The sequence below is a fragment of the Lucilia cuprina genome, chromosome 4 (assembly GCF_022045245.1).
Source record: "Lucilia cuprina isolate Lc7/37 chromosome 4, ASM2204524v1, whole genome shotgun sequence".
Taxonomy (NCBI): domain Eukaryota; kingdom Metazoa; phylum Arthropoda; class Insecta; order Diptera; family Calliphoridae; genus Lucilia; species Lucilia cuprina.
This window is the reverse complement of record NC_060952.1, coordinates 2,809,263-2,821,959: the sequence shown is the minus strand read 5'-3', so window position 1 is coordinate 2,821,959 and position 12,697 is coordinate 2,809,263. Positions and strand designations below refer to the sequence as shown.

The following is a 12,697-nucleotide window of genomic DNA, read 5'->3' as shown; positions in this document are numbered from 1 at the left end:
TTTTGTTGTTTTATCATTACAATCATTCGTGTATATGCAAGTGTATGTGTGTGGTGTAGTTTTGTATATAAAAAAAAGGGTTTTATAAATTATTATTAATAAATTTGTAATTTTGTAAATATTTTTGTTTTGGCCAAAAATAATTGTTCAAATTTTACATTATAAAATTAAAAAGAAATAATTATATATATATATATTATTTCATGCGATTAATGACTAAATCAGCTACCACCTGCAGACCCTTCTGATAGGGTGACTCTGTCATTTCTTGGGCCAATCGTATCGCTTCAATACAATGTTTCTTGGCTAAAAAGCGAGTTTGTTCCAAACCATGAGATTTGTGTACTAATTCAAAGGCACGTTCTACATCACCGGGTTCACCAAATCGGCGCATAATCATGGGATTTAATTCGGGATACTGAAAAGATATGAATTAGTTATAAGAAATTAATGTTTGTTTAGGAATTTATTTTATTTTTATTATTGTTATTATTTTTTTATAATTATAGTTTAGTTTTATTTTAAGTAAAACGCACCCACTATACACTTTACAGAAATCCCACATATTTTTAGAAATTTAACATTCTAATATTATTATCGTCTATATAAAACGTTAAAAATATCTACAGTAACAACAATAATAATGAAATTGTCTATAAAAAATTAAAAAAATAAACAATTGTTAATTTTTTGCTAAATAAATGCTTTTTAACATGAAGTTTTGCATACAAATCGTTTTACCATTGGCACACTGTAATGAATTCTAATTTGTTGTTATTAAGGGTATTCACTTAAGTTAATTGCCAGAATAGATTTAAAAAACATTTTATTACTTTTAAACACTGATACCTAATATGTACGGAATTAGGTTTCAGTCAAATTTGACTAAAAATTTATCAATTTATTTAAACAAATTCTTTGCTAGTCAGCACAAACTATACAGAGATGTCACTTTTGACATTTGAAAAAGTTTAAAATCTGCGTTTGTTTGATTTTGAAATTGTTTAATGCAAAACGATCGAAGGCGTCTCGACCATTTTTTGATTGGTTGCGGCAGCTTGTTATAAAATATTACGATTTTTTTGAAATTTGTCTATATATGCGATTGTTATATAGAGAAATCTCTTATGAATATAGATTATAAATTCATTTCAATTTAGTCTGTAAAATATAGTTAAACATTTTTAACAAAAACATAAATTTTTGACGATTTTTTAAGCGTCAATTTCTTGTTTTACTTTTAAAAACTTCGCGTTTAGCTGTAGAAAGCTTTTATTTGTTAAAAAATATTATAAAGTGTCAAAATCAGCTGACATGTTCGTGTGCAGCTTGTGACGCTTATAAAAGTAGAATGTTTATCTCCTTTAAACATTCTAAGCGCCAATGCATTCTACGCTTTTGTATTTGTAACTTTCAGTATACAATTATATTTATTCAACTTTTTTGAAAGACGCCAGTTGAACTGTGAATACCCTTAATGCTTAACACACTCTCTTACGACTTATACATATTTTTCTCTTTTGCTAGACATCAAAAAAGCAATAATATAATATTACCAAGATCTAATCATAACTGAATAATTTTGACATTGATTACAATTGAAATAAGTAACTGTCAAATCAAAAAAATAACAAACAAATACCGAAATGCAAAGTTCTAAACAAAAGAATGGAAATTAACCAAAAAGCAATTTTAAATAAATCTTACGTAACAGTTTATATTTATAACTCAAGTGTAAATATAGATAAACTTCATGATGTTAAACTGAATGACTGTTAATGCTTACTTACTGATCATTAATTCGATCAATCTTGTGGAAAATTTAAGCAGATGGACTGATATACAGAGGGACAGTTAGATAGACAACAAGATAAACGGTTACAGTAAGAAACTACAACTACTTGAACGAGGATGTATTACGATGACAGTCAATTGACGCATTTCAATAAATGTAAAAATTGTAGTAAGTAAATATGTATGTTTGTTTGTTTTACGTATTTTACATTTAGTCTGAATATTGAATTGGGATGCGTGGCGTTGCATTGAATCGAATATTGAATATTTTTTTTTTTTTTAAATTTTGTTCAACAACAATTATGCATAACACGTGCACACTTCACTCACTTTTGTTTGATTGGCGCATTTAATATTTCTGTTGTTTTAAATGCATTTAGAAGCACTACTGTCTGACTACTACGACTGACTGTGAAATGACAGAATGCCAGACATAAATTCCACCACACAAATATTGTTAATTGCTTAATGGATTTATTTTTTTTATGCACTCCATATATCCACAGTTTTTTTATAACAAAAAATGGCTTCCTATATTAAGAAGATTAATTGCGGGCACAATACAGAGTTTAGCTGTAATGTCCCTCCTTAAGTTTTTAATTTAAGTTTAGACATAAAAAATAGCTTTCATTTTAATTTCCAACTAAAGGGAAATCCATTCATTTCATGTCTATCGTAATATTTTTAATTAAATACAAAACAATTGTAGAATATAGGCAATATATTTTGTATTAATGCCAATTTTTGTTGTTTTTATTTTAAACATTTTTTTTTTTGCAATATTGATTGATAATTTATCGAAAACTTATATCAATACATTGTATGTAAGAAAGAGTGAGAGAAAAGAAAGAGGGTGAAAATAAAAGTATATTTGTATTTATTTTGATTATTCGAACGAATATTTTGTGCTGTTATTTGTTTTAGTGCATTGCAAATCATCGGTATGTGTATGACTTAATCATTAAATAATGTTTAATGATTTATTTTAGTATTTTATGCACGACTACTTGTATTAAGTAAAAAAAATGCTTATAGTTTTGAATGCATAAATGGCAACATTTAAAAGTGTTGCCAACTTTAAAAGTTATGTGTGTGTATGTTTGTAGATGAATGAACTCAATTTGGTGGCATTATTTTTGGTTAGACATTAAAAAAGGAGTGATACTACTTTCGCCTTTTGTGACATATGAATTTTATAAAGATTTTTTAAATAATTGAAATTTTTTAATGGGGTTTAATTCAAGACTTTTATTTTAAAGAAATTTTAAGAAATATTTCGTTCCGTGGACCTGTTATTCGATTCTTTATCATTGTCTGTTGTAGAATTCGAACCTGTGATCTCCACTCTGACATATTGGAACACTAACTACTTACCTATCTTAGGCACACAAATTCTAATATAAACCCTTGGAACGTTGCTAAGTTCATTCTGACATAGGAACATTGTTACACCGACATCCATATCAATCAAAATATAATACTTATTTATAAACAAGTCAGATTTATGGACCGATTTTGCTGATTTTCAATAGAAAACTTCTCGAAAGCATGTCTAACAGAATTATTGAAGATTTGGATCTCGAAGATATCTGTAGTCTTCAGAAAATTGATTTCAACAGACATACAGACGGTCAGACATACAGACGGACATAGCTTAATCGACTCCGCTATCTATAAGGATCCAGAATATATATATATATATACTTTATAGGATCGGAAAATTATATTATAGAAATTACAAACAGAATGACAAACTTATATATACCCATCTCACGAAGGTGAAGGGTATAAAAAGAATGGAGTATATTCCTACATGCTATTTTTATTTTTTCCAAGTCAGGAATCTATTCTTTTAAATTTTTTAAAAAATAAACAGAGTTTAATCTAAATAAGGATACAAAAGAAAGCAAAGCATATTCTGTGCAAAAATGGAAATCTTAAACCGTTTTTAACTTTAAGAGAGTCGTAACACAGAGTATGCTTCCAGAGGTCGCCTTTGCATCATACACATATGATGGCCACTACAAAATAATTGGCAACGAAAGAGGGAATGTATATAATACCTATAAAGGGAGTGACTAGAGAAAATTAAGATAATGTAAGGGAAAGGATCTTATCCCTCATCTAGGACAATGTTAACTAGAATATATCACCTGATGTAAACAAGTCCCAGATTGGTATCCTGATTGACACAAAGAGAGGATAGTGGAATTCTAGGAAACACTTTCTTTGTCATTGTCAGGCAATCGCCGAATTAGACCTAAATATCTTGGAAGTTTTACTATTCCAGATATTACATCACTCAGGAACACTTATTGGAAAATTCTAAGGAACTACGTCAAAGAAATTGAGTTTCTAAACATTTTAGTTGTTTTTTCTTTCCAGGATAATGGGATAAGTGTATTTTAAGGATCTGATTTTATGTTCATTCTTTTTGACCTAACTTAATAGTGTTTAGAGTCTAAATAATTTCGTTGTTATTAATACAAAATATGTTAAGTCCATTTAACAATATTTAAGAAATCATAGTCGGTTAAGGCGGACTATATTTTACCCTAAACCTTCGTTTATGGATTGATTTTCAAGGAATTTTACACAACGATTTCCTCATTTATTATAATCTAATAAAATTCAGTACAACTATGTTTATTGTTAGTAAATATAGTTGCATAGGATAATGGATCGATTTTAATGAAAATTAATAAAGTTCTCCCTTGAAGAGTACATGTTCCAAATTATATCGAACTATTTAAAAGTTAAGATTTATACTTTAATAGACATGGCCTAATCGATAAGCATAATTAAGGTGTTATAAACAACAGCACAAGTGCATTAATACTCATCCCAATAAAGTGGTGGAGTTAAAAAATATTCAAGTTAACACAGCTTTATATCACATATTTTTATCGTCATTACCACGGTGCATTGTAATTCACATGAATACAAAATATTTTAATCCGTTTAGTTTCAGTTATGGTTTTAGGGGATTTTAATGTTAAAACCAACTAAATTATACAAAATTTATGTTTTTTTGTTAAAAATTTACCGCAAAACAAACAAGTAGGAAAGTATAGTCGGGCATGGCCGACCATATGATACCCTACACCATGAGTATATTTTTACAATTTTTACTTTTATAAAATTTTTATTTTTTGTAAAGAAACTTTTATGTTGAATATTACCATAATTCCAAAATATTTAAGCCATTTATTGATAAAAAACTAAAATTTCTAAATGAGGCTTTATATAGGTCAAATATGGGCCGATCCTCGGTAAATTTGGGAAGTATATATATTTCTAAATAACAGTTAGTTTTGTTGAGTTTCATTGCGATACAAATGCTTACAAGTCAATTTTAGACGTTTAAGTCATTTTTTGAAGGGGGGTTTGTATGGGGGCTAGGGTCAAATATAGGCCGATCCTTACGAAAATCTGCAGTATCATTTATACTTATATAAAACATATTTGTGCCAATTTTTAGAGAGATAGCAGAATATTTGACGTAATTATAGCATAAAAAGTTCAAATCGGGAGGTACGGTTGTATGGGGGCTAGGTGAAATAATGGACCGATTTCAACCATTTTCAATAGGCTTCGTCCTTGTGCAAAAAAACATGCTTGGTCCAAATTTCATCAAATTATCTTGAAAATTGCGGCCTGTACCTTGCGCACAAGGTTTACATGGACAGCCAGCCAGCCGGACAGACGGACGGACGGACATGTCTTAATCGACTTAAAAAATGATTCTGAATCGATCGGTATACTTTAAGGTGGGTATTGGACCAATATTTTTGTATGTTACAAACATCAGCACAAACGTATAATACCCTCCCCACTATAGTGGTGTAGGGTATAAAAATGTGTAAATTGTCTGTATCCCACACAAACGTTGCAATAAAAACCCATAAGGAAATAAGCAGACAAGGTCAGCAGACAAAAATATACTTAATAGTAAAAAACAATTAAATACAATGTATATTAAAGATAAGTGTAGAATAAATATTTATAAAATATGATAAGGCTTAAAGTTAAGATTGCACTTAATAAAATAATTAAATAAATCTAACACTTACCTTTTCGCAGGCAAATAAAACAGGCGCCGTTGCAAGACCCAATTTTAAATCGGCTGCTGTTGGTTTACCCATTGTCTCTGTGGAGGAAACAAAGTCCAACATATCATCCACTAATTGGAAAGCTAAACCAATATTACGGCCATATTGGAAAGCAAGCTCGGTCATATTTTCATCAGCTTCAGCAATAACAGCCGTCTATAATTGTAGATAAAAAACAAATAAAATTAAAATAAATAATTTTATTTAAACTATTACCAGGTTAAGGTTCTTTACAACAATATAGTTATTTAATAGATTACATAGTGCTAACATGTAAACAGTTTGTTTTATTAGTTGTAGTTTATGCACGATTGCATCTATTGTTAATATTTTGTTAATGGCAAATTTTGTACTAACCGCTTTTAATGTATTGGCTATCAGAGAAGCCGTCTTCCTGTATGTTTTTGTTAAATAGTGGGCAAAACGTTCATTTTCAGTTTCCCTTGAACCCAACTGCATAAATTCACCTTGTACCAAATCAGTTAAAATCTGAAAAATATAAACAAATACAGAAATTTTTTAAATAAAATAATAAAAAAATTAAATTAAACATATACATATTTTAATTAACTAATTTAAATTAAAGCAAAGAATATTTTTGTTTTAATTCAAACGGAAGTCATAGTTTTCTTACCAACACTTTTAAATGTTAAATATTTCTAATGTCTGTGTCTAGATTTAATTGTACTTGTATATGTTAATGTGTTTAGTTTATTTGTACTCTTTGCATATTTATGGCATGTAATTAATTTGTTTAATTAACAAGTTTAAGGTATTTCATTGTTAAACAACAAAAACAAAACTTAAACTTCTAAATTCGTGTAATTTTTTTAAAACTGTTTTTATTTAACATCGATTTCTTTCTAAATAATGAACAAAACTTAAATATAGAAACAGCCTTGAGTTGGGTTGGCTTTAGAGGCAATAAAATGTATTTTTACGCATTTGCACATGAATGAGTTTTATTGCAATTTTAATCGTTTTGAACTTGATAAAAATCCATAATTTATAAAAATATTATTTTGTTGCCAAAAAAAATGTTTAAGAAAAAATTTAATATTTTTTTATTATTATTTAACATTTTTTCTATTTAATAAATTTCCATGGTACATTGGTGCGTATGATTAATTTAAGTAATAAAATGTCTATTCTAATATTTTGTTTTTGAAGGCAATTACGTTTTTAATTATTTTCTAAATTGTTTTTATGTCCATAAGTTTTCAAATTAATAATGTTAACTGCTTAATAATATTAAAATTAAAGAGCATTAGGAGGGTTCAAAAAAATATGTTTATTAAAATTATAAGTTATTTTTAGAAAAAAAATTAAAAAAATTTTTCTTGCAAATCAAGTCAAGTTCTAAAGAATTTTTCAGTTGTGAATTGTTTCTGGCAACACATGGTTTTCGACCTAAAATATCTGCTCATCTTTTGAGATTATGATCGAATCAAGTCAACTTTCCATACCCGTTCTTTTGATATCGCTCAGCATATCGTTCAGCATAGATCGGAAATATTGGGTCGGGAGAATGTCTGAACTAAAAATCAGGTATGCTAAAACCTCTTAACTACTGCGGCAGTCAAGGGTGATGATACTATCAGGGATGGAAGATTGTATATGATTTAAAATTGAAAATACTAATTTTAACGTAAATTGTTTTACTTAACAATACTTTAGTTTAAAGTACTTTAAACCGGATTTATTTATGTAAATTTCAAATACTATGTATAAATACTGAGAAAACAATGTTAATTGGCATTGACACTAAATATTTATTTTTTTGAATTCTCTATTTTAAACATTTAGAAAATAAACTGCCAAAATTAAATTTATCTGAGCTCATCTCCTCTTCTAGCATGCATAACTAATAGAAATAGTCAATAATATTAGCAATTTGAATTCTTAATATGAATAGGCAGTGGTGATATTATAAGCACCACAAGATATTAGGAATTTTTCCTAAAGCTTTTTTTGTAAGTTATTACATTTTCCCTTACAAACTTTTCTCAAATAATATCTAATTTAATTTAAAATATTATCCTTTGCAGGGAAAATGAAAAGAATTTACTCCATTGGAAGTACTGAAAAAAGACCTGAAGAAGAGAAGCCCGTGTAAAAAGGCCTTGTCATATATAGAATATCATTTTTATTTGATCCAAATTCACTGCTTTTAAAGACATTCTCAAGAAGTCATTTTTATGTTATTTTTCGAAGTGAAATTGTAGTATTAAAGAATACATCTAATTTGAAAATATATCTTCCATAAACATCACTTCCACAGATGCTAAAAAAATCACTCAGTGCTACTTTTAAAGTGGTGATAAATGTAATTCTTTTGGACGAACTTCGTTTTATTTTTGCTCGGTAGTTGTATAGTCTATCATTGTAAAGCTCATAAGTTCGCTAGCCTAAAAGACTCAATTAAAGGAAAACAAAACAGCACTCATAGTTGCTTAGGTATATTACTTTCGATCTGATATATCCAAACTACATACTAATAATTGTTACAAACTTAATAACAAAACTAATATGTCGACGATTCGTAATACACATCATTGAAAGGCTCACTTGAAAACGAAATAAAATCTTTTAAACATTCATCGTTAAATTAAACATTGTCACTCCCAGCAGCAGCATCACCCATCATCATATTTAATTCAAAGTGTAGAAGACTAATTTTTTGTTGAAAAATATTTGACTGAATAGAAATATTTTTTGGTCAATATTTATTTAATAAGTTTGCACCACTACGAGAGTTGTTAAATAAAAACAAATAAAAACGAAAAAAAAACTAAAACGTTTAAAATTTTTATATTTATTAAAGCATCTAAAGAAGAAAAAAGTCCCTGAATTAATGAATATAAATTATGTGTTTAAGAAAAAAAATCCACAATGTGTCATCCCGTCAGTTAGAAGAATTTTTTACAATAAAGTAAAGAGAGATAATAAAGTTAAGAAATACAAATCAAATATTTTACAATGCAAGTCAAGCATGCGGAAATTGATTAGTTACGTTTACACACACACACACAAATGAGCTTAGCAAAGCAACTCTTTTCCATACATATGCAAATTTTAAATTCATTTAAACTATTAACTGAGGTTTGGCAATAGTAGTATGTATGTCTGACTGACATGGTGTAAATATTTTGGAATTTGGCATCATCCAAAACCCAAAAAAAAAACTCATATGTTATGTAATATTTAAATTTGAAATAAAACATAAAACATGTATTAATGTAAATTTCAAACCAAAAAAAATCAAAAATAAAACAACATATATTTGTTTAACATCTTTGATAAAGGTGCGTTTATAAGTGCGACTATGACTAAAAAGCATATTTCTTAAAAACATACTCTTCTGTCATAAATATTCAAAATTTTAATTTGACACACCTTTTAGCGGCTTTTTTTTAATAAAATTTTTGTTTTGGTAGTAGTTGACCATATCTTCTTTTTTTTCGTAGTTTATTTAATTTATTTTAATGGTTTAAACTATTTGTTGTACTTTAAATATTAAATGATCTTAAACATTTTTATGGCCGAAAGTTTAAAAATAAACATTTATTCTGAGTTTAAACATAAAAACTACTGCTGCTGCCTTTGTTCGGTGTTGCACAGTTGGATTCTTGTTTAAGAACTTGAAAATTTTTTTAAATGTTGTCTGGTTTTCAAGGTTGTCAACTTTAGTGTAACCAACGCGAGTACTTCCTGTTGCAATCGCGAGTTCAAGGGAATGAATTTACCTCTTGTTGTTTGTTTGTTAATTTGTGCTCCTTTTTTAAGAGAGCTTTTTAAAAAGCAGAGAGTACAGTGGTTTTTAAGAAATTAATCTTGCAAAACCCATATAATTTACCCATATAATTTAAAGATCTATAAAACGGTTCAAAAAATCCTTTTTATAAATCGACAAATCGAATTTTGAATAAAAAATGTAAATTTTTAATGAACGGATTACTTTGCTGTTAAGTTAGATTTTTAGTAAATTTGAGTAAATTGGGGTTTTAGTGAAATATCTCGTTTCTAGAGAAAATTTTAATTAAATGTAAATAAATGGATTTTTATTGAAAAAATAATTTATTGGTGAAAAATTTACTTTTTTAAAGCGCAAGATACTTGTTTAATTGGAAGAGAAAGGACGATGTTAAAAAATGGACCAAACTTTATATTAAAAATGGTTCAAATATGTCACTGCTCATCTTTTGAGGTTAAGAACAAATCAAGTCATCTTTTGATACTTTGTTCTGAAGTAAAACGTACATTGTGATAGATAATTTCGCTTTTAGAATTTTTAAGGATGTATTATTGACCAAATATCGCAGTGGCATTCGCAACAGTTCACATGTGATGGTCTGACCAGACAGGATATCTCTTTAGTGTGATTACAATCCTCTAGTATGTAGGGACTATAAACTGGTAGTGTGTAATACATTCTCTGCCTTACTTTGAAATGATTTGAACTGGCGTCGAACCATATAATTGGTAAAACCGCAGGACAAAGTTTCAGACTTTGTCTTGTCCCATTATTGGAATCGTCAAATTCGCGCGAAAAGAATGTTGGTTAATGTAATGATACAGAGAGAAATCTACAAAAATTACCCTGTCAAGGAATATTTCTGCTTGATTCTGTTCATAACAGGATAGTGTTTTTTTGGGAGTAAATTTGTCTTGTTTGCATAAATTCGTCTATATGTGCTGTTAAACTAATCAACAAATAGAATCCCATCTATGTATGTATATAAACGGAAGCAATGTTCTTGAATTTTGAAAATAACTTGAGTACTTGAGCAAAATGCTTGCTCATAGACTGGCAGAATCATGTACAAAAATTGCCAACTGTATGTTCATCGCAAGAAACAAACAGCAGACCCAGTGATTAAAAATGTAACTGGGTCATTTTTAGTCTTCCAAACCCTTAAAATTTTAATTCAAAACAATGATATTTAAAAAAAATTGCACAAATGAACCTTAATTTCAAAGCAGACCTAAAAAACACTTCCTCATAACAATTAAATATAATTTAACGTATTTAAACAATATGTACAAGAAAACAATTTGTTACTCAAAAGTAAAAAAAACAGCGTTATTATTAATGAATTTATCAATATTATTAAATACTCACTTGACTTAAAACGATTGTTACATCGTCACTTTTCAGACGGGCAATCATTATGGAAGCCACCGATAAAATATAATCACCAGCCATTGTAACCTGGAAAGTACAAAGAAATATATTTAACAATAGAAATTAAAACAACACATTAGCAACATGAGTAACTTTAGAAATCATCAACATTTTTGTCGCCATCATCATCATCATCATTATCATGGTGATCATCATTTTAATAAACATTAATTAATTATAACGAAATATGTTCGTAGTATTTGGGTTAAAAAGAAATCAATGAATGAGCGGTTAAATTGAATGGCCAAAAAGTAGTGTGTAGTAGTATTTGAAAGTGTATAAGAATTGAGTCATAGATTTACTTATTAAAGTTTGCATTTTGTGAGTTTTGTTATTATAAATAAAACACATTTCGGTTTAACTATTTATAGGAGGGTTGTGAGATAAGTAATTGATTGAATATTGTTTTTGTTACTATTTCAAACGTTATGAAATATCGAAAAATTTTTAGTGTCAAAATTGTTGGCATTTGGCCTTCTCATACAACCCTCGTTTAAACAGTAGTATGCAGCTTATTACATATTAGTTTGTAGTTTTTTAAATTGTTTCTTAATTTTTCACAGACTATTGACCACATTGTTCTGTCTTTTCAAAAAACTCTTTACAATTTAATGTGATTTTACAAATATTTCATATTTTTCGCTTGTTTTCATTGTAAATGACTTGTTATTTATTTTAGTAAATTTTATAATTGAGCATGTGTAAAGAATTGCGGACATACTACTACATACATATATGATTTTTTAAAATATAAAATTTTTAAGTTTAAATTATTATAATACTGTTGTTAATTTTTCTTGAAGGTTCTTTTACAACATGTTAAACAACAAAACTAACAACTAAAGATAAGACACATTTTACTTCTGTTTTTCTTTTTTAATTTTTGGCACTACACTTGTAGTGTAACACTAGATAAATTACAAGATTATTTTGTTTTTTTATTTCTTGGTCTTATAATTTTTTTAGCTGTTAGCTATACTAGACAGTTATTATTGCATGCAATTTTAGGAAGTTTGTTGTTTTTAAGAATTATATTCGAAAATTGAATGTTGCAATAATTTTTGAGTTTTTAAGAGCATGTTGCAACAGCAAATCGTTAAAAATTATAATTCATGTCACATATGAATTGTGAATATAAATAACTATAACATTTACAAAATTTAATATAGAAAATATTCGAGAATATTCCAAGAATTTGTTTTAAAACTTACACAAAATTTTTTGAAAATTTTATATAAAAAGAGAATTTGTTTTTAACATGAAAAATTTTGTATAAAATAAAAATTTATCAAATTCTTTGCTTTTTTAGAGAAATTGTCGAAAACTCTCTATTAAAAAAATCATTCAAAATTCTCTTTAAAAAAATTAACGAAGTTTTTATAAATCAAAATTTTATTATTATTATTATTATTATTATTATTATTGGCAATTTGTAGAAAAAGAGATTTAGTTCAGTGGGATCTGAAACAAATAGGGATCCGAAGGGCCGTACTTTGACGACTTTGTTGTCGCTAAGGTAAAAAAGGTCTAAAAATTTTGTTTAGTAATAAACTAATGAGTATTAATGTTATTTTTTGAGGAGGACCTATAATGCGGAGTAGAGTCA

General features: G+C 27.7%; 1 protein-coding gene across 1 annotated transcript in view; it reads right to left on the bottom strand.

Annotated features, from left to right (window-relative positions):
- The window catches only part of LOC111690474 (all trans-polyprenyl-diphosphate synthase PDSS1), a 44,079-nt gene continuing 31,382 nt past the window's right edge, over positions 1-12,697 (bottom strand). The window contains exons 5-8 of the mRNA XM_023452950.2: positions 11,029-11,118; positions 6,264-6,395; positions 5,868-6,062; positions 1-418 (exon numbers count right to left, since the gene is read on the bottom strand). Coding sequence (XP_023308718.2) covers positions 197-418; positions 5,868-6,062; positions 6,264-6,395; positions 11,029-11,118 — 639 coding nt within the window. The 3' untranslated portion in view covers positions 1-196. The remainder of the gene's footprint in view (positions 419-5,867; positions 6,063-6,263; positions 6,396-11,028; positions 11,119-12,697) is intronic.